Below are 23659 nucleotides of genomic sequence, written 5' to 3' on the forward strand. Positions count from 1 at the left end.
GTCAGTGGTTCACTGTAGCAGCGAACTTGACCTTGCTAACGCCTAGCATTGCGGTTCGAGCGCCACCTGTCCGCTGGGCCGGTTGAGCGGTCTTGCATCGCCCACTGTGGCTCAGATGCAGGCTGGCTGCTTCGCTATGGGAACCAGACCATCGTGCGCATAGGCGTGCGCAGGGTTTCGCATAAGGGGGGGGGGGGGCAAAGGTTCATCGCAGCGCCCCCCCCCCACCCTACTAATTCAATGTATGGGGCAGATTTGCGTCCCCCCCAACTTAGGTGACTAGAAGGGTCAGTGTACGGGGCAGATTTTGCACACCCCCCTCTTAGGGGATTGGGGGGGGGGCGGCTGCCCCCCCTCTGTACCCCCTGTGCGCACGCCTATGATCGTGCGGCATCTTCGCCTCAGCTTCGAACGCCGAGACGCGCCCCATTCCGCGAGATCTCCTTTCGCCCGCCGGAGTTCCTCCCTGGTGTCCCGTCCACCGTAGATTGTGAGGTCTTTTGAACTTCATTTCCTGTGCTCGCGTTCACTTTAGTCTTCGTAGCCTAGTTTGTGTTTCTATTTATTTTGTTCCTTATTAATTTGTTGTAGTTATCCTTCGGCGTCCCGGCATAAAGACATTGGGAAATTTTTCCACAACTTGGTGTCATCTTTCCTTGCGTTCCTCTCCTCCTCGCGCAGCACGCACGGCAAGCGCGACGATGTTCCTCGTAAACTTCTTTGCAGCGAGGTTCAGTAAAAAAGGAGATGGATGTTCTTGCTGCGGGAAAGCCTGCGATGCGACGGAGCATGGTTTAATCGAAATTGAATATATCCACCCGGGTGTAGGTTTGGGCACTATCCTGCATGATGTTCTTGGTTTTAAGGACAGCGCTAGAAAAGCTGTGTCCAGGATAGGAATAAGTAAAAGACGGTTGCAGGATTGGTGGCGGAGAAGTGGGAGAGAGAGAGAAGCAACTTTTATTGAAACGGCAAGTGTCAGAGGAGTGTATCTCCCCTCCCTTAGATGGCAGCTAAGAGTCCTTGGGCCCTAGCGGCATCTTCGGCTTGCCTGATGACCTGTAGTTGGTCCTCGATGCTTAAGCTTAGCAGCGCGGTCTCCCACTGCTCCGTATTCATATACGTGTTGTTTGGCCCCTTCACGATGTTGGGGCAAGCCCAGATAATGTGTTTGAGGTCCGCCCGCTGATTGCAGGGTTTACATCTGTCTGAGTAGAGGTCCGGGTAACAATGATTATAGGCGATTGGGTTTGGGAACGTGTTTGTTTATAATAGGCGCCACGCTGTCGCCTGCTGCTTATTTAATGAGGAGTGTGGTGGCGGGTAATGCTGCCTCCCTAATCTGTAGTGCTTGGAGAAGTGGGAAGCAAGGACAAAGTTAATCTGGCATGAAAACCCTGAATAACCTGCCCTGACAAGCTGAATGTTAAAGTATGTTAAGGGTTAAGTTTCTCCCCTATAAGAAACATTTAATTCAGGCAAGAAAATCACTGGGCCATATTTAAGAAAACTGGAGCCTGGTGGCGCACTGGTCACCACCCCGTTATAAAGGAGACTCTCGTAGCACCCATCATTTCAGACGAGATTAAATGTTGATAAGGGAAAAAGTTGTCGAAAAGTTCTGGAATACGACTCTTCTGAACGTGAATAAAATATTCGACAGCTAGTTCTGTATATATTCACAAATTCCTTAGCCTCATTCATATTGCATTTGTGGCGTAAATTTGCGGAAATGAAATGAGAAGTATTGTCAATCGAGGTCAGTAAATTAACTCGAAAACGCGTTACTTGTGCTTCAAATGCTGATACACACACACACACACACACATATATATATATATATATATATATATATATATATATATATATATATATATATATATATATATATATATATATATATATATATATATATAGTGCTTCTGTACAACTCCGAGGAGCATCATTTTGAATACGTGCGCGAGTTGGGCATATTACGAATTCGACAATCTATGCTAAGCATTACCGAGCATTTGTTGCATTAACACCCAGTCAGTGAACGCTTGGGGGCAGTCAGAACAGCTTTATTGTTCACAATTGAAAGAGTGAAGCATCATTTTCCAATTCACTGCATGTACAACAGGCAAAACTTCAATGGCGGGAGAAACCATTATTCGACCACCGCCTTGGACGTGATTATAACCTTAACATACCGACTCTGTAGTGATTGCTGATGTCCAATGTTGCTAAAGCCTGGAAAGAATTGGCTGTGGTTGCTTTTAACAGGGTCCGTTATCAGCTGCAGAGACATCAGTTTTGAAAATTACGACTTTCTTTACGTGCACGCGGCACACTTGTATTCCACCCAACCGATAAGAATCAAACTACCGTTGTATGCAGTCGAACCACTAAGTCGCCACAAAGCGTCACACCCACAGAAACATCGCAATCGGTATCAATCATAAAAGAGTAGCGTACAATATACCAATACCGATGCATCATGCTGGTAAACAAGTTATTGTCGTCATGTCGTCGTTAATCACGGCAAATCGATCCTCCGAGTGAGATTGTACTACAATGGTGATAAGAGAACATCACAAGTGGAAGTGGCTGCCCACTATCAGGATTACAAGCACACAAATACCCAATGAAATGGACGCGAGAACGACGGCTGCCGTAGTGGCAGAGCATCGGACGCGTTATCCGGTTATACGAAGGCTTGTAGGCTCGGTCGCTACCCACAGAAAGTTGTTTTATCGTCCACTTTGACTCCTTTCTCTTATGGTCGTAATGACTACACTACAATCAAAAACAATAAATAATTTCCCCTCATTTTTCCGACAATGTTTCTGAGAATGTTTCTGAGAATGTTTCTGAGAATGTTTCTGAATGTTTTCTGCGCGAAGCGTACACTTAGCCAGCATTACTCTCTGTGCTGGTGAACACGAGTCTGTGCTCACATGGTGCGTTCAAAAGCCTCCGACTCCCCACGTATGTCCGTAACTGCTGTTCATTACAGCTTTCTTTCAAGCTTAACCGTCGAACTTATATTTCATATTGATGATTTGCTTTGTATGATAGTTTATAAGTGCTACATTACCTCGGAAATCTTCTTCGAGGTTATATCTTCGAAAATGGCCTTTATAGACGTGCCCAACAACTGTTTCAAAGAAGGTACACGTTCGGCCTTGTTCGTAACACACAGTAATTATTATTTAGCGCAGAAGCACAGCAAAAACGAGTGAGGAGGGACACAGCACGTGCTGTGTCCTTTTTTATGCGCCATTGTGTTGCCTCTGAGGAAAATATTCATTTGTATGCTTGAAAAACCCTTCTAATAAAATGGTTCACTGTAACGTATCATTCCTGCTTTCCACGCCTCATTCGCGTCACAGGCGAGCTTCGCATCGCGAGGTTACTGTCCTCAGCGAGGAACTGTCGAGCGGCCCCATCTTTCTGACGCGCCGCGCGTGTTGTACATAGAGCGGTCACATCCTAGCTCGTTAGCTTGGATAAAAAAAAAAAATCTTGACGCCTGAACACCACCAGCAGAAAGAAGAGGGACAAGAGTGAAAGCTTCATTTCTTGTACCTCTTCTTTCTGCTGGTGGTGTTTGGGCGTCTAGGCTTTTTTTTTCTGGAAGTTAGTACCAACTAGCCCAGTAACAAGCTCTTCCTCGTTAGGTTGGACGAATTTCGCAACGACTCGGGGAGCAGTCGCAACTGCATTCGGAGGTCCACCAGCCAGCCGCGTAGGCCGAGCTGCTGCTGTGGCTGTTGGTCCCCGCAACAGACGAGCTGGCAGAAGCGACTTATTGCCGCCCCATTCCGAAACAGCCAGCAAGTTTTGAACTTCTTACTGCAGCAGTAAGTGACGGCATTATGGCATAACTTTGACTAATTTTTTTAGCAGCATCCTCTGAAAAACTTGCCAGGCCTGCGCGAAGCACGTGGCCCAGCGTAATTGCTGCAGGAGCAGCCTTCATAGCGCCAGTGGTAAGCTCTCTTAAGAGCCAGGTGTATAAATAATAATGAAGCATTGCTTGTTTAGAATCTGAGTACCACTAAACTGTGTTGATAAATAAGCTCAGCTTTTCTCTTCACGTTACCGTTAATCAAGGAGACTCGCTCATCCCAGTTAGGCTATATATAGTGCTCTGCATACAACAGAATATATTATTGCACAGAAATGTTAGGTCATTCTATGGGACTCCTCAAAGAAAATATTTCACGTTGCCCCTTGCTCACAAACATGCTGTAGATTAGAAATATCGTTGATTATTACAAATGTACTACACGTATTCACCTAAGGATACCACGGAGAGCGCTCACATGCATGTGCAGAAATGGACGACTTAACATTGTAGAAATTTAATAACAATAATAATAATCGCTGGGGTTTAATGTCCCAAAACCATGATATGATTATGAGGGACGCAGTAGTGGAAGACTCCGGAAATTTTGATCACCTGGGGTTCCTTAACGTGCACGTAAGTCTAAGTACGCGAGCCTCAAGCACTTCTGCCTCCCTCGAAAATGCAGCCGCCGCGGTCGGGATTCGATCCCACGACCTTCGGGTCAGCAGTCAAGCACCATAACCATTAGACCACCGTGGCGGGAACTGTATAAATTTAACATCTCGATCAGCACGAGAGACTTCAGACATGGTAGCATTCGGTGCGTTTAAGTTGCAGAAAAGGGCCTATTACTTTAACGACAGACAACATTGTGATACGACCGCATGCACGTTCCTGTTGGGCCAGCCGCACCAGAAAAAAAAAATATTAAGTTGGACGCAAACAACTATGCCCGCGAGAGAAGCCCATATATATATATATATATATATATATATATATATATATATATATATATATATATATATATCACAAAAATCTCTGAAGTGAACGCTTCGCTATATTGCCCTCGAGAGGAGCGAACATCGCGAACCAGCCAGCATAGCAATAATGGTTTCAAGACGGACTTGCCTAAATTTCGTTGTTTAAGCTGCAAATGGTGTTCTGACTCTGCGAATAGATGCGACGATCGGCGGCCGATATGCATGGGCGGTGTTCATATTCGCACTCTGCTTTCAGGAAAAAACGGGATATTGGTCAAGGAATTTAGTCGAGTTAAGGCGAACAAAGTCGCAAGACCGTCTGAAAGCGCAAGCACGACAATTAAACATAGCCATCGCACCGACTACCACTCCCGCGACAACTGAGCGATCACAGCTACAGAATTTCGTAATATTACACTGCCAAATATCGCCATATTGTCAGATTCTGTAATGGCGGTATTTTAAACCAATCAGATAGGCCGTAGCAGCCCTGTGGGCCAATCAGAGTGGACAAAGGGCGGAATTCCACAGTGTCGAGATAGCATCCCAGAACTCAAAAGAGCCGAACTGCATCGTTCAGACGTGCCACATGTGGTACATCTCCCGCCGAGCCTGCTGCGTCATTCCTCGTTCGTTAGGTTGTACGTATTCGGCAACGGCTGGAGCAACATGCGAAACTGCATGCGCTGGTCCACCAGCCAACCGCGTCGGTCCTGCCGATGTTGAGCTGACACAAGGGACCCTCGTCGGCGCCATCGCTGCAGTCTCTCACTCTGTCGCACACTTGGAATGCAAGCAGACACCGACCGTCCGGGCACCAGAAGTCGCCGTCGCTGACGTTGCAGTCGCGAGAAGGAGGCGTCGCGCCAGTAGCATTAGACAAGGCGGCGTCAGCCGGTGGCGTTGCCGGTGTCGGGTCGGGTCTCGTCGCCGAACGGCAGTATAACGCCGCAGCCTTGGCTTCGGGGCAATCCTTCTCGTCAGAGCCATCGCCGCAGTCGTAGACGCCATCGCAAACCCACGAGGGCTGGACGCAGCGCGTGCTGTTGTGGCAGGCGAAGCTGCACGGGGGGCGAACCAGGACGTCCAAACTGCAGGCCTTCTCGTCGGCGTAGTTGCCGCAGTCGTCGATGCCGTCGCACATCCTCTGCGGCTGGATGCACATGCGACTGCCGCAGTCGAACATCCAATTGTCGGCGCTGCTTCCGGCCACTGCTGGCAGGGAGGGAACCAGGAACGTGCCCACCAGCAGGACGTGCGCGATGGTGGCGCGATTCTTCATGTCTCTTCGGCCAAGCTTCTGGATCTGTACGGACAGGAACTCGATTCTTCGAGCGCATGACTCCCAGGAGCTGAGGAAGGGGAGCTCGAGTTGCTTGCAGGTCAGGCGCACTGGACACAGTGAGGAGACGGGAGCTTGTTCGCGCTATATATATAGGGACTGCACGTGAAGCGTAGACGCTTGCAGAGGAATCGTCATGAAGCGGGAAAGGAGATACTTCAGCAAGGCGACTATGAAGATCTGACTTACGCGAGGTCGCGTTGCATTGCTGTGGCTGATCGTGTTGATTGGTCGCGACAGTTTCGTACACAGCTCCTGAATGATAAAACCTTTCGGAGTTATATATATATACGCTTCTCGTATAGCGGCGTAGAGACATCTGCCACGAGCCGAGTGTTAACGCAAGATAGGAAAGGCCGAGTCGGTTGAACGGATCAGATGTCCGGGTGGCGACCCTATAATTGGAGCACGTGACTGGAAGACAGTAACGAGAAAATGCTTGCGTCAAGTCAAGCAAGGCACAGCGTGTGGAACGTGGCGTTTGCGGGTTGCGGATGGCGTTTGCGGACTTGCCTGTACAAATTCATTAAATATTTATTAACCCCGTATTCTGAAGTGATCTAAGACTTCAAATCTTTTTCTGCCCCCTGCTATGGTGGTGATGATACTACTTGTTTACTACTTTTTTTTCATGTCAAATGAGCGAATATCTTTGAATTATAGTTTAATGTGCTTAGTAGTTCCCTAAATTCGATTGCAGTGCACAGACTCGATCGTCATCCTTTTGAGAATTCCACGGTGCACTGGAATAGGGCAGTGTGGGTCCTTTAGCCGAAAAGGTGGCTCTATTTCTTCGATGGCGGCGTGCGGTGCTAGAACATATCGGTGTACTGCAGCGTCGTCTATAACTGCAGCTTATTGTCTTTGTCTTTAGTAATAATCAAAATATTAAGCACGCAGAGAATCCGGGACACCGAAGGCGTGCCAGCTCAGACGACGCAGGAAGAGCTTGATTTATGGAACTAATGCATGCTAAGAGTTACTGCTAATTGATCAGTGTGCTTGATTGGGCTGGTTGGTGCATTCTAGATGAATTAAACAGCGCTTAAGATGAGACGAAATGAAACCGTGTCTCTCATTCAAATTTCGCATTCCAACTACTCAGTAAGAACCAAGCCACAGTTGTCGGCAGTCGAACCCTCAACTCAGTGCACATCGGCAAGAGGTGGCAGCCACAGAAACGCCACTTTCGGCATCAGTCATATTGAAAATTGCCTGTACAATCAATTGATACTCCTGCGGTACATTGAAATACAGGTTAGGTTATTGTCCTCATCTCGTCCCATCTTAAGCGCTGTTTTAGTCTTCGTACACTGCTATTTAATTTTTGCGTGTTACATTAGTTCTAACGTTGTTATGCGACCGTTTAGTTTTAACGAATGCAGGAATTACCGCCCTGCATATTTCAATTTTGCACGCTGGCACACCGGTCGATCGTAGCGCCTTTCTGATGACGTCACAGCAATGGCGACCACATGTAGTTCTCCAAACGTTTTGCTGCGTTAACGACCTTTTGCCTCATTCTAGTTCACCATACGAATACTTCGCTGCGGTATGCTATCCTCAGGAAGGGAGTTCTCGCCTCAAATAGCAAAGCACTGCCCTTTCGCGTTGTCCCACATCCATTTACTTAATTTTTCCCGAATCTCAAAATATTTCATTTGTTCTTGTGTTGTTTTCATACTTCGCATCAACGCTACAGTTTCAGTTTACCTCAATTTATTTCCGATGCCCGCGGATGGCTTATTCACCTTCAATTACCATCCACTTGGCTCCCAAGTGTATTGACGTCTTCCTTCATTCCGTGTCCATGGTTTTGTGGTACAGATACTCAGCCAAGATCACCCTGAACTTCTACCTTTGTGGTTTTCCCGCGGGCTCCCAATGTTGATCGGCCCACGACGTTTAGACAACGTTCAAACCCGGCGAAACATCCGATTTTCAAATCATAAAACTGCAATCACAGTTCCACCGAGCTAAGCACAGTGATTTCAATTGACTCGATTGACCCTCGATTGACCAATTCAAGAGATTCGCCATACGGTGTCAACGAATAGTTCTGGGCATCTTTCTCGTCGGGCGGCGCTACCATCTGCTTTCTTGAGCCGAGATGGAGTTATGGAATGGGGAAGTGTTCTGGAAATCAAGAAAAAGTCGTGAGAACTTGAGGTATTGATGTACACGAATTTCGTAGCTTATTGCATATGGCATTTTTGGGCGATGTTAATGGGAATGTAATTGAGAATTTTTACAAAGAAGCACACCAAATGGACTCGAAAGGACATCCGTGTGCTTCATCGGCGTTTCTCGTGCACATATTTAAAGTTCGTTTCCCTGCGCACGACTGACCAGAATCCTTGCAATGAACTCGGGACAGGATCGTCTTAAATATTCTCGCGAAGTCGTGCGCGCACAGACTCGATAATTTTTGTTGAACGTTACCGCACATTAGCTGCAATGACGCCCAGTCAATGAACGCTTTGGCTTGTCAGAAAACTTTATTGTTCACACTTGAAAAATTTACACAATCTTACAATTCTCTGCATGCACAGCACACGAAACTTGATAGAGAGGAAAAACTTTAATTGAACAACTACTTTGAACATAACTGAGAGCCGATGCGAATCAGTGGGGCAATGATTGCTGATGTCCAAAGTTACTAAATCGTCAGAGATAGCTTGTGGTGCTTGCTGACGTTAGGGTTGATCATAATCTGTACGGAGTAGCGGATGGATTCAAGGAATACCACCTTGATTGAACATTGAACTAATATACCACTTTGCATTAATTTTGACTACAGGCGGTTAAATTTCTAAATTTGCAACGAAGTGGCAACGCACGAGCAATTTCGCAGTCCAACTGCTCAATAAGAATCAAGTCACCGTTGTCGGCAGTCAAACCTTAAACTCAGTGCACAGCCGCAAGAGGCAACAGGCAACACCAGTTTTGTTATCAGTCGTTTTGAAAATTGCCTGTACAGTATACCGATACTACTGCAATACATTGCTAGACAGGTTATACTGTTGTTGTCACGTCATCAGTAATCAGGAAATCTCGCTTACATGAGTTTACTATTTTACGCACAAAAGGTTCTGCGTTTAGAAAATAGACACTTGGCCAAGAACTTAAGCTAAATAAATCGCAGTACATAAAGATACAATTATGTCCGCAACCACAATCACGAAAATTGGACATATCCGCGTACCGCTTCTGTGGCCCGCGCCGGACATCACAGCGCCAGAGTTCCCTTTCGAAATTTTTGCGTGAAACTACGGGAAGGGAGAGCTGCATCCTTCCGACATGCCACATATGGAACGTCTGACGCGGTGTTGCATCACGTGTCTGCCACGTCATTCTTTGCTGGTTAGGTTCGACGAATCGTGCAACGGCTGAAAGAGCATGCGGAACTCTATGTGGAGGTCTACCAGCCATCCGCGTAGGCCATGATGCTGCTGTGGTTGTTGGTAAGGTTGTCGTTGAGGTTGTCGCTGTGGCTGTTGCTGCGGTTGTAGCGGTGGTTGTTGGTTGCCGCGCCGAACGAGCTGGCAGAATCGACCCTCGTCAGCGCCGTTGCTGCAGTCTCTGACTCCGTCGCAGACTTGAACCGGGAGAAGGCACCGACTGTCCATGCACGGGAAGCCACCGTCGTCTACGTCGCACAGACGCATAGAAGGCGACGTCGGGTTGCTGCTGGTGGCCTCGGATGCGGCGGTGACAAGCGGCGTTGTTATCCGCGTTGTCAGTTCGGGCGTCGTCGCGGCAGCGGTTGTCACTGCCGTCGATGTCGGGCAGTCCTTCTCGTCGGAGGACACGCCGTCCACGGCGTCTTTGCAGTCATTGTCTCCGTCGCAAACCCTTCTCATAGACATGCAGCGCATCTTGTTGCGGCACGTGAAGCTGCCAGTGGGACAAACGAAGCGTTCTGGAGAGCACACGTTCTCGTCCTCGTTGTTCTCGCAGTTGTCTATGCCGTCGCACATAGCTTCCGGTTCGACGTAGCGGCCATTGTTGCAGTTGAACTTTCGTGCAGCGTTCTGTTCCCTCGAGTCCGTTCCATCAAGGAACCATGGGCTCCGGCCACTTGAGATGGCATGCGAAGGACGAGCATCGTCGCCAGCACAATGTGCGCGATGGTGGCGAGATTCTTCATGCCTCTCAAGGAGCTAATCAACATGCACGGACACGAACCCGGGGCGAGCAAATTTCGCGAGCTGTGGAAGGGGGCACTCGTGAACACGTTTGCAGGTCGGGCACGCTGGATCGACACTGACGGCCTGTCGGAGCTCCGTTCGGATAACACGGGAACCACCACTAGTGAAGGGCGCACGCTGAGGCTAGATACAGCGCGTCTCCCAAAGCGGGCGAGGACATGCAGACAGGCGTCTACGAAGATGAAGTGGCACTACCGCCCTGGATCGCGGCGATTGGCTGCGAGAGTTCCGCACGTAGTTTCAGAATGAAACCTCGGGCGCAGTTTACATATACGCTGCTCGGATAGCGGGGAAGAGAAAACTGCCAGGGGACGGAGAGATAGCGCAAGATAGGAAAGGACGGTTGGTTGACTGGATCAAATGTCCAGCTGGCTACACTCTAATGGGACCACGCGACTCAGATAAAGTCAAAAGGGGGGCAAAAAAAAAAAAGATGCGCATAGGGCCACGTGAAAGTAAACAGGGTACACATCGTACGGAAGGGGGCGCTAAGGCCGGCTGGTTTCGAGGATTTTGCTGGAGTTTGTGGAGCTTGCCTCGGGAGACTTATTACCCCCGCGTTCCGAAAGATTTGGAAGCTTTCTTATATACTCCAAGGTAATAATGATGATTGCCATCGCATGGGTCTCCTCTGCGACGTAAACTATCTTTTGCTCTATTTCATTCTTTTGTTTTTCATTCGTGCCTCTGTTTCTAGGTCTGCGTCAAAGAAATTGGGCACAGTTACAATGAAGCTTTACATGTCAGAAAGCACTTATCGGAAAGCTTTGTTTCTGTTTCACGTGTGCAGACATGTACTTCTGCTAAATACGTGTCTCGCAGCTGAGGACTAACCAAAATCATTGTATAGAAACTGGAAGCGCATTAATTTTAAGATGTCCCAAAACTTGTGCACGTATCCAGTTGATAATATTTGTTCAACATTACCGAACATCAGCCGCAATAACGCCCCGTTAACGAACGCTGGGCCTCATTATAAAATTTTATTATTCACAATTAAAAGATTGACAACACACCACGACTTGGAAGGCCATAAATGCCTTAATTGTTTGAACAGCCACCCGGAACATGATTAAGGACCCTTCGTGGTACCTACGCAGGGTTCTATGTAGTAATGCCTACGTGGCAATGATTACTGGCGTCCAAAGTTGCTAAGGCCTTAAAATAATGAGTGCCCACAAGATCGATCAATCAAAAGATATTGCTACATGTAGGCTGCCGGAATCCATATTGTCGACGCGCGTGTGCGCCCGACGAAGAGGACGAAGGTCGTTAGCTGCTCGAGCTCGGAGCCGGATTGCTCAGCGCTGCAGCCGTTCTTGAAAATATATCTTGTGAATAGCGACTTGTAAAAGCGACTGTCACTCACGTAACATATTTGGTGGAGGTGGAAACGTTCCCCGTCCTCATCACGCAGCTCCGCAGTGGCCGCGTCATCCAGCCTCTCGCCATGGCGTCCAATGACAACCCGTCCCCATCTCCATCTGCGGCTCCTACGACAACCTTTGTTGCGGTCCCCACCCCCCGCGATCCTGGGACATTCTCTGCGCAACCTGGCCTCGACGTTCGACTACTGGCTTCGCTGTATGAACGGGTCAGTCAAACTCACCGGTGGGACCCTACCATGATGCTCGCTAATGTTCTCTTCTACTTGGACGGAACCCCGCGCATCTGGTACGAAACACATGAGACCGAGCTCACCAGCTGGGACACGTTCAAGGAGAAGCTACGTGACATCTTTGGGAACCCGACCGGTCGCCACGCAGCTGCACGACAAGAGCTCGCTACCCGTGTCCAGTCACCTACTGAGTCATATGTCTCATACATACAAGAAGTGCTTGCTCTTTGCGGAAAGTGGACGAGGCAATGCCCGAAGCTGACAAAGTGGGTCACGTTTTGAAAGGCATCGCGGACGACGCTTTCCATTTGCTGGTCTACACCAACGTCTCGACTATCGACCGCATCATTCAAGAATGCCGCCGTTTCGAAACGGCCAAAAGCCGTCGTGTGCACCCTCAATTTTCTCGGTTGCCAAACACGGCTGCCACGTCCACCTGCTCCGATTCCGCCGCTACACCGCCCTTTGAGCAGAGTGTAACGCGTATCGTTCGACGGGAACTTGAAGCGGCAAGTCCAGCGCCGTTCCAGCCCTCTCCATTCGACCATGCCACTATACAACCAACCCCCGCGGTCTCCGTTATTCAGGCGGTCGTACGACAAGAATTCGCCAACCTCGGGTTCCCTGTCGCCCTGCCCCGTCTCTCGCCCCTCGTCCCGACCAATGCCCATGAATGCACCTCGAAGTGGACCCATTCGTTCCTCCACGATCTCGCAACCCAGCGGAATGGCGTACTCCCGACGACAGACCCATCTGCTTCCGGTGCCACCGCGTTGGTCATGTATCCCGCTACCTGCCGCGCCACTTGGACGCCGCCATATAGGACCCAATTTTTCTCGCCTTCCCGCCCATATGAAGATCTTCGCCGGTATTCGCCCAGCCGTACAGACCCTACTGGTGACACACCTAACAGCCGCCCTCCTGCTCGTTCACCGTCCCCTCAACGCCGTCGTTCCCCGTCGCCCCAACCCCGCCGCCACCCCTCGCCGCCCAACTTTGCATCGTACCCGACGGAAAACTAGATCGTGCAGCTCCTGGAGGTAGTGCTGCATCATCTCCTTCTGAACCAAATCCTCCGTTGACGCTTCCTACGAACAAGAACCTCATCGATGTGCATGTGGACGGTATTTCTTTGACGGCTCTAGTCGATACTGGAGCTCACGTGTCCATAATCAGTGCTCGTCTTTGTCGCCGACTGAAAAAAGTCCTCACACCTGCTACTACAAAAGCTGTACGCGTCGCCGATGGCGGAACTGTTCCTGTCACTGGAATGTGTACAGCTCGCATAAGCATAGCCGACCGTTACGTTCCTGTCCTCTTCACGGTGCTCCATAATTGTCCTCATGACCTCATCCTAGGGATGGACTTCCTGTCGACCCATTCTGCCCTGATAGACTGTTCCGCTGGTACTCTTTGCTTGGACCTTCCTCTTCAGCCAGATATTCACCCCGACCTCCCACACAGCCTCTGCACCTCAGATTTCATCCGCCTACCGCCTAAAGCCCTAACATTCGCCGAATTCACAACGACTTCATCCGTGTTGGATGGGCACTACGTCGTCACGCCGATTACTGATGTACTTCTGGCACGTGACATCACTGTGCCTCACTGCGTCATAACTATAGCCGCTAACCGGGTACATCTCCCCGTCATAAATTTCCGGCTTCACGAAGCAAGTCCTCCCTCAAGGCATCTTAATCGCCACGTTGCGGTCCTTAGCCGATGACCACGTCACCTCTTTTGCAGCAGACGTATGCTCCAATATTCCTTGTCGCCCACCCGATACCACAAGCCTCGACATGGCATTACGCCCCATGATTGCCCCAGACCTCCCCCCAGCGCAATCAGCCGCCCTCATCCGCCTTTTGGCTTCTTACCGCGAGATCTTTGACCTTGACAATCGACCACTCGGCCAAACTTCTCTTGTGCAGCACCGTATCAACACAGGTGATGCTGTTCCCATTCACCGTCGACCGTATCGGGTGTCCGTATCGGAGCGCCAGATTATTCAAGAAGAAGTAAACAAGATGTTAGCTAAAGGCATTATTGAGCCCTCATCGAGCCCTTGGGCGTCACCCGTCGTCCTGGTTAAAAAGAAAGACAACACGTGGCGTTTCTGCATCGATTACCGGCATCTAAATCGAATTACGAAAAAGGACGTGTATCCTTTGCCCCGCATTGATGACGCTCTCGATTGTCTCCATGGCGCACGCTACTTTTCATCCATAGACCTTCGCTCCGGTTATTGGCAGATTGCCGTGGACGAGAAAGACCAAGAAAAGACCGCCTTCGTCACTCCCGATGGCCTGTACCAATTCAAGGTTATGCCCTTCGGTCTATGCAACGCCCCAGCCACGTTCGAGCGCATGATGGACTCTCTGCTACAAGGGTTCAAATGGTCAACATGCCTTTGTTACCTAGACGACGTCCTCGTATTTTCACCTACATTTGAGACCCACCTTGAGCGTCTGTCGGCTATTCTCGACGTCTTCCGCAATGCTGGCCTCCAGTTGAACTCGTCGAAATGTCACTTCGGCCGCCAACAGATTACAGTGTTGGGCCACCTCGTTGATGCTTCTGGTGTGCGGCCGGACCCTGAGAAAATTCGTGCCGTCACCAGTTTTCCCAGTACCCAAATCCGCCAAAGATGTTCGGAGTTTTGTGGGACTCTGTTCCTATTTCCGGCGGTTCGTGAAGGACTTTGCAGCAATCGCTCGACCACTTACTGATCTTCTAAAGAAAGACGTCCCATTTTCGTGGGGGTCCACTCAAGCTGCCGCCTTCTCTCACCTCATCACAATTTTGACGACGCCACCCATATTGGCCCACTTTGACCCATCCGCCCCGACTGAGGTCCGAACTGATGCCAGTGGTCACGGGATCGGAGCCGTCCTCGCCCAACGTCAGCAGGGACACGACCGCGTTATCGCCTACGCTAGTCGCCTCCTTACACCTGCGGAGCGCAACTATTCGATCACCGAAAGAGAATGCCTTGCTCTTGTCTGGGCGGTCTCCAAGTTCCGTCCATATTTATATGGCACTCACTTCTCCGTAGTCACCGACCACCACGCGCTCTGCTGGCTTTCATCATTAAGGGATCCCACAGGTCGACTTGGTCGCTGGGCTCTGCGACTGCAAGAGTACACTTTTGCAGTGACGTACAAGTCTGGACGCCTGCATCAGGACGCCGACTGCCTATCTCGCTATCCGGTTGGCGAGTCGCGCACCGTCCCTGACACCGACGCTTGCGTGTGCACCGTTTCCCAACTGACCCACATAGCCGACGAGCAACGCCGTGATGCATCCTTACGGGCTATCATCGAGTGCCTCGAAGCCTCACCTTCGGACCGATCTCATCGCTCGTTCGTACTCCAGAATGGTACGCTATACCGCCACAACTTTCATCCAGACGGACCATCCCTGCTGCTTGTTGTACCCAAACACCTCCGCTCCGCTGTACTCCACGAACTTCACGACGTTCCAACTGCCGGTCACCTTGGTGTGTCCCCGCACATACGACCGAATCCGCCGTCGCTTCTATTGGCCAGGTCTCGCACGCTCCGTCAGACGATACGTCGCGGCGTGTGAGAAATGTCAACGCCGCAAAACACCATCGACGCTTCCGGCTGGGTGCCTTCAAACCCCTCGACATTTCGTCCGAACCCTTCTTTCGCGTCGGCTTGGACCTACTCGGCCCTTTTCCCCTGTCTTCTGCTGGCAACAGGTGGATAGCTGTGGCCACAGACTACGCCACACGCTACGCCATCACACGAGCTCTTCCAACAAGCTGCGCCACAGATGTCGCCGATTTTCTTCTTCGCGACGTGATCTTGCAACACGGTGCTCCACGCCAGCTGCTCACGGACCGTGGCCGCACATTTCTATCGAGAGTCATAGCGGACATCCTGCGTTCATGTGAAACGCGGCATAAGCTCACTACGTCGTACCATCCGCAAACGAATGGCCTCACGGAGCGTCTGAAACCGAACCCTAACCGACATGCTTTCAAAGTATGTTTCCTCAGACCACTCCGACTGGGACCTTGCTCTACCGTACGTGACATTTGCCTACAATTCCTCGCGCCATGACACGGCTGGTTACTCCCCATTTTTCCTGCTGTTCGGCCGCGAACCCACATTGCCCCTTGATACAGTCATTCCGTTTGCCAGCAGCTCCGACCACTGAATACGCCCTGGACGCTATCAGCCGGGCCGCTCATGCACGCGAAGCCGCTCGTACTCGCCTTCTGACCTCCCAAGAGAACCAACGCCGTCGGTATGATCAACGACACCGCGACGTACACTTTTCGCCCGGTTCTTTGGTTCTGCTGTGGTCTCCGACCCGGCACGTTGGCTTGTCCGACAAACTGCTCTCTCGGTACACAGGGCCATACCGAGTGCTTCGTGCGGTGACTCCCGTCACCTATGAAATCGCTCCTGCTGACTCGTCGTCTTCATCCACCCCGCATGCCAGCGACATCGTACACGTCGCACGCCTGAAGCAGTACCACTCGCCCAATGACGTTGACGCCTAGATGCGCCGAGACGGCGCCTTTGCGCCGGGGGTTATGCTACATGTAGGCTGCCGGAATCCATATTGTCGACGCGCGTGTGCGCCCGACGAAGAGGACGAAGGTCGTTAGCTGCTCGAGCTCGGAGCCGGATTGCTCAGCGCTGCAGCCGTTCTTGAAAATATATCTTGTGAATAGCGACTTGTAAAAGCGACTGTCACTCACGTAACAATATATTGAGAAGCGGGTAGATTCAGCTACTATTTTGGCCAAGGAAGGTTCTTCGAATGTGCATCATAGTTTCGATATAGACGAGAACTTTGGCATTCCGCCCACACAGTAGGAATCAAGCCACCGCAGTCGGCAGTCGAGCCCTAACCCCTATGCACAGTGGCAGAGACTTATAGCCATAAGAATACCGCGGTTTGTACCAATCACAAGTCGTTGCATCTACTATTCTGTCAATACAATTGCAATGTTTTCGAGGAAGAACTTAAGCTACTCTTACCGTTTAATCACTGCTCGCTAAATCTCGCTCGCTTAAAAGTTATAGGTACACTGTGCAGATAAGAAGGAACATACCACGCTCTCTTTGCACCAAAAGTGCTCAGTTATTCGGAAACACCTCACAGACAAATCCAGCTGCCAACTTGCTCACAAGCGCTTATACACTATAAGCGCTTGTGACTGGGTGTCTTGCGAGCGTGCAAGCAGTATAGGAATTGACGACATTACAGCGTAGAAATTTAGGAATATCGCGGTGCAAGAAATTCGTGAAGACCTCAGAAAATATTATAGCATTCGGTGCACTTAAGCTACATGGAAATATAAATGACTATTAATCAACGTCAAGGTACATTGACATCTATGACCCCCTTGCGGGGCCGCAAAGTAAGAAAAGGAAACATTGAGTCGCATAACAACAACCGTATACAACACGTTACCGCAGAGTTTGAATAGTCAGAGCAGCCACGCATAAAGCTTTCCACAAAAATCGCGGAAGGGTACAAGGGCGCTGGCGTGTAACAGCTGCAAGCGCCTCAAGTCAGCCAGCGTGAGAATGAAGGCAAGTCAACAGATCTGACTACTTTTCGTCCTTGTGGCTTCAAACGGCCTTCTTGCTGTATAGAGTGATCATTTCCAGTAAGAAATTGCAGTGTAAGTGCAACAGTACATCGGCGAATATGCCTCTCACTCTCACTGCGTTGTGCGTCTAGAAAAAATACGAATGCTGCGAAAATATAGGCAAACTAAGGTAGACAAGACATGGCAAATAAAGCCGCAAGAACGTGTGAAACCGTAAGCGTGAAGGTAAAAGGCATCCACGCGCTATGCCATTATTGCCGCTTAACAGCTGAACGAATGAGTCAGAGTTTCTTATGGTAAATTTTTGGTTGCCAAGACAGAAGCAGTAGCCACGCATTTTTCTGAAACGCTGCATGTGGTTACACCGCCATGCCGGCGTCGTACGACCTGTATTCTTCCTCATTCCTCGTTCGTTATGTTGTTCGGATTCAGCAACGGCCGGATCAGTGCGCGGAACTGCACGCGGAGGTCCACCAGCCAGCCACGTCGCTCCTGCCGATGCTGCTGCGGCTGGTGGCTCTCGCGCCGGAGGAGCTGGCAGAAGCGACCCTCGTCGGCGCCGTCGCTGCAGTCTCTCACTCCGTCGCACACGTGGACTGCAAGAAGGCACCGACCGTCCGGGCACGAGAAGTCGCCGTCGCCGACGCTGCATTCGCGAGAAGGGGAGGTCGGGCTAGTGGCATCTGGAAAGGTGGTGTCGGCCGATGGCGTTGCCGATGCCGGCTGGGGCCTCGTAGACAAGTTGCACTTTAACGCCGCAGCTCTGGCTTCGGGGCAATCCATCTCGTCAGAGCCATCTCGGCAGTCCTTGTCGCCATCGCAAACCCATATGGGCCTTACGCAGCGCGCCTGGTTGTGGCAGGCGAAGCTGCACGGGGGCACACTAAGAGATCGGGAGTGCACGCCATCTCGTCGGCGCCGTTGCCGCATTCGCGTGAGCCGTCACACATCTTATGCGGTTCAATGCACAGGCCATTCCCACAATCGAACCGCCACGTCTCGTCACAGTGTCCGGCCGCCGCCTGTAGCGAGCGGACGACGATCGCGCACGCCAACAGAACGTGGGCGACAGTGACGCGATTCTTCATGTCTCGGGCCGAGCTTGTCGATTTGCACAAACGGGAAATATATTCTTCGAGCATAAAGTCTTCTCGAGCCGTGAAATAGGGCAAATTCGTTTGAGGATCAGGCGCACTGGACACTGCGGGCCGACGGAAGCTACGTTCGTGCAAGAGAGCGACCACTCGCGAAGTGTACACGCTGACACAGAGCCGTTGCCATGAAGTGGGAGGGCAGATATCTCTGGAAAACGCTGACGAATATGGCGGCCTCGCGGTCGCGTTGCTTTCCATGGGTTGCACCGATTGGTTGCAAGAGTTGCCACGCACTCCCTCAATGATAAAAACGTGTCGAGGCCAAGCATTTTGGGAACGGTGGTTCAAAGAACTTCTACATCAGACAGGGAGATAACGAAGGATAGTGAAGGACAAGAAGGTTGGAGGGATCAAATTGCCGGTTGATTATCCTGTAAGGAGACCACGTGACTCGAACGAAGTGACGAGAGGGAAAAAATAAGCAGAAAAGGCTGCGTCAAAGCAAGCAAGGCACAGCATACGGAACGACGATTTTGTTGGAGCTTGCGGTTTCTGAAGAGAGCCCTGAAGCAGGTTGTCAAACTTGGCTAAAAATATCTGGCAAAGAATCGGTGCTACGCACGCCCCAATACAAATTCCTTTTTTCTGTAAGAACTGCGAGCCATTGAATTCCACGACCGTGGAAGAAAGATGCATAGTTAACAGTTCAAGGAACGCGTCAACGGACAACCCACAGGCATTTTGAAAGGAAACAGGACCATTCTGATCAATCAGTTCACGCACAGCTAGAAACAGTTCACCATGGGGGATGCTATAAAACAAGTCCTCTATATCAACAGAGAACGCACCATTGGCGCCTGGGAATCCTTTCCTGAGCAGCTCAACAACACCAGAGGAGTTCGCTACACTGTAAGGATCCTGCAAGGTCAAGGATCGCAGATAGCGCTGCAGAAACTGGCCCACAACTTTCTGCCACGTGTCCGCCTCTGTCACAATAGCCCTCAACGGGCAATCCGGCTTATGGGTTTTTGCGGTGAAAAACACCCGAAGTAGTTTGCCTTTGCAAGAACTCACCTTCCGTGACAAGGCAACCAGATTGTGCTCCTTTAGGAAGCTGACCACAGAGAACTTCAGTTTTGAAGGCTTGTGTTGTGAAGGCAAGAAATTCTTAGCAATGGCTTCCGAGGCTTTTTTACCAAAGCTTCCCGTGGGAAGAACCACGAACCCCCCCTTCCTTGTCCGCTTCAAGTAGCGTGAGGTCGTTGTCAACGAAATGATTCACAACGCGGTGAAGCGCCCCCGAGCTCTTCTTGGGTCGACAGTCGACACCTTTGCAGAGAGCATCGACTCCTTCGGACAAAACACGCTGCTGCTCATCCTTCTCAGCCTTCTGAGCTACACGACGTACACTCGCAAGAAGTTCATGCCCGCTGATTCTTGGCTCTAAGCTGAACTTGGGGCCCTTCTGAAGAAGGTTATTCACAACTGGTGGCTCCCTCCAGAAAGGTAACGCTGTCACTGTGGACCTGTGGCCTTATTTTCTTAGGTAAAGACCGCCGCACTTGATGCCATAACACCTCAGTAGCTTGGCTTGCCATGCGACGATGTTCTTGCAGGGAACGGACTCCAGCGGAGTCGCTATGCCCAGAAAGGCACAAAATTCGAAGACAATCATGCAAGAACCGCACCTGTCTCCAGCACTCTGATTTCCAGATCTTGGTCATACGCTTCCAGTGGCCCGAAGAAGGCTCCAATAACCCGAAGAAAGCAACAAGCTCCTTTGGGGCCGAGTTCACCTTGATGCAATGGGACAGAACTCGGGCTCGGCAGGTGATGAGCGCGATGGTGCTAACACACTTAATGGCCTGGCTTCCGGAAGAATGCACATTTAGAAAGGTACCCAGCGAAGAAGAAATATAATGCAATAAGGTCGAAGTCTGGGTCAGTTGGTACACGACGCTGAGGCAAAAACCAGTCAAAAGACGCCGGACAAGGGGAAGAAGTGACACACACAAGGACTGGACTAGCAACTGTGCTTTATTAGCTGACAGCACCTCCCAGAAGAACCACGGCGCATGCGCTAATCACGTAAAACCATGAAGTCAAAACCCAAAACAAGAAAAAGCAAAAGCAGAAATTGGCCTACATAACGGCCAAGAATCTACCGCCAGAGTGACAGGAACTCGCATTCCTTCTGCAGTAATGAAATAGACGTACTGCTTACACAATCCTCATGCGATCGCCAATGGCGAGCGGCCGCGCGTTATCGGCCGCGAGGCGCTAGAAGACGTCACACTTTCGGTCAAGATTAACAGCCACCTTGTGCTCTTTAGACGCAATTTTAACGCATTCCAGTTGAGTCTCGACTTTGATTTTTATTTTCGGAACAGCAGAGATACTAATCTTAACAAAACAGGTGAAAACAAAAAATCGATAATTTTTGAAAAAGCTCGCGTTTTTCGACCTCCATCTCCCCTTAACCGTTACCTCACAGCCCGTGTAACTCTCGGCGGATTACAGTTGGCCTAAAGCGTGATTGAGCGTGTTTAAACTGCCGGTATATTTAAGCGCGGTTAAACTGCTCGTGTAACCAATGTTCTGGAACACAGCTCCTAAACATTACAGAAACTGCCACTGTTCTGACTTACAGCCTGCGTCTATCTGTCTAATTCGGCCAAGTAAAGCAACTGAAATAACAGTTTCAGAAATAATTACCAAGGTTTTCATTAGTTCTCATAACGCTTCTCTTTCATATAGACCATCCTATTCTCTGAAGCAAGTAGTTCTGCTCATATTGTGTCCCAGCTGATAGCATACTTAACGGCCATGATGTAGAGCGAGAGAAGTGGGCAAAGCCAGTGCCACTTGCAGGTGTGTTTTACTTGCGGGAAGAACGGAATCTAAAAAAAAAACATGGCTGATCCCTCCGTCATAGGAATCGGCATAACACGAAAGTGAAACGTGTCTTCACAGAAGCACTTCATTCTTTATTGTGCATTGATATATGAGAGCTTGTACAAAGTCTACTGGTCTTTCGCAGCTATAGCGCCGTTTGAAGTGGATGCACCCACGTTGACGCCTAGAGGCACATATCCATCGCTACGACTAACGCCCATGATCGTGATTTAACCGTTGTGGTAGATGAATGTTAACATATACCTGGACACAGCGTATCGTGAATCCCGCGCAAAGACGACATCAACAAGCACATAATAAACACTGGTACTCGATATGCACTTCTTCAAAGTGTCGTTAATTGAGGAGAGACACGGCACGGTGTGCGCTCACAAGTAATAAGGTAACCGATGCCGGTGCTCATGCGGACACTACGACACTGCGCTTCAGCAACACGGAAGGCAGAGATTCATAGCTTGAGCCGCAAACGCGCGAAGGCATTCCACGTCCCGCTGGCTCGCTCCACGAAGGCACGACATGCGACCGTCGACATCGTTGCCGTTCTGCGGTGCTTATTGAAGCAGCTTTAGTAGTCGGCGCTATCACACTCGAAGCAGTAGGCGGCGGAGAAACACCGTTGGCGCATGCGGACGCTGCACTATTCCGACAACGAGCCGTCACACGCGAACACAAAGCAAAGGCAAAGAATGTAACTGCGACTAGGCAACACTGTAGAAGGTGTTGGTCTAGGGTGACTCCTTAATGCCAGCGCTGCCAGCGTTCCTCGCTGGTATCGAGACGCTCTAACTGCGTCGTCGCCAAATCGCTCTCGTTAGTGTCATGACGCAGTACTTCTGTTCACCGTTCACAGACAGCGGCACCGCCCCACCCGCCTAGCCCCCCAACAGAGAGCACGTGCAAGGGAGAATGTATGAGAGATATAAGGCGCGTTTGTGTAACCCTCGTCCATGTACAACGGTGTCCTAGTCTATAGAGCGCCAGGCGCATGTCGTTGCGGAGCGAGAGGTCGTGGGTTCGTTTCCCGGCGGCGGAAGTTCTTCTTCCAGTCTGTTTTCTCATCTGTTAGCGTGCACTTTACCAACCTCATATCGGTAACGGAAATACGTCAGTGAAGTCTTGGTGGACTCCGGCATAAAACACTTTCATTTGAAAAAGAAAATGGTTTAAGCATTACATAAGTTGTGACACAGTGGCAATGCTTCCTCGCTAACTGGCGTCGATAGCAGTATTGCTGAATGAATTTCAATACACCCAAAAGAACTTAACCCCCATGTGTGACGTCATCGCGCTTCAAGTTTTTCGCAATAAATAAATGTAGTAAGGGAATTAAGCAATGTGACAGATGCTACTGTACCCACGATATGCCCACACTAAATGCTGCTTACCAAGTTGCATATTGTAGGCTAGCAACAGATGAATACGACGTGAGTTTCTTTCTTTTCTTTTTGGTTCTCTATTCGACGCCTGGCCTAAATTTTAAAAACGTTTCCTTCAAAGCTGATAAGACGCATTTAGCTAAAAAGCCTGACTCGTTTGTCATTAGCTCAAGGCCCTGGCCTGTTTATATTCACAATACAGTTTCAGCGTATAATTAATCCGCAGATTTCAGACTCAACGTATGCATCAGTGTGATGCAACATATAAATACTCGAACGCTTAAGTTATGGCTAATGAATTTCTCAACCTGGCTTTTTTCCTAGCTGTCTTGTTTCTGTGGATTCGTTTGTTTGTCGTGAGTGCCTTAAGTAAACACATACGCCTTTTTTAATTTACATCAAAATTTCGGGTTCAATAAATAGAGCTTATCATCTAATCTGGCTGAACCCTCAGGGAGAATTCGGCTTGGATATAGTGATTACATTATAGTCGGCACTGGAAGCTGCGCCTTACATGTTAGTGTTTTTAAAAATCCCAGAGTTTTCGCAAGAATTAGTTCCGTTTAAGTGTGAGCCCCTGGTTCCAACTTTGCGTTTGTGGGATTCGTTTCACGGTGTCAGTGACTCTTTCATTAAATGTCTGTAGTAATAACAACGTAATCGCATCCAGTGGTCACTACATTAGCTTTGT

At 49.8% G+C, this 23659-nt stretch overlaps 1 protein-coding gene across 1 annotated transcript; it reads right to left on the reverse strand.

Moving 5' to 3' along the window:
• Positions 1 to 3632: 3632 nt before the first annotated feature.
• Positions 3633 to 18701, reverse strand: LOC119406433 (prolow-density lipoprotein receptor-related protein 1). Its single transcript, XM_037673180.2, has 5 exons — positions 17983 to 18701; positions 9822 to 10237; positions 9587 to 9778; positions 5519 to 6207; positions 3633 to 3752 (listed from the first exon to the last, which is right to left on the reverse strand). Exons 1-5 carry the CDS (start codon positions 18510 to 18512, stop codon positions 3633 to 3635), a joined length of 1947 nt encoding a protein of 648 aa, XP_037529108.1. The 5' UTR covers positions 18513 to 18701.
• Positions 18702 to 23659: the final 4958 nt, after the last annotated feature.

The sequence above is a fragment of the Rhipicephalus sanguineus genome, chromosome 10 (assembly GCF_013339695.2).
Source record: "Rhipicephalus sanguineus isolate Rsan-2018 chromosome 10, BIME_Rsan_1.4, whole genome shotgun sequence".
NCBI lineage: Eukaryota > Metazoa > Arthropoda > Arachnida > Ixodida > Ixodidae > Rhipicephalus > Rhipicephalus sanguineus.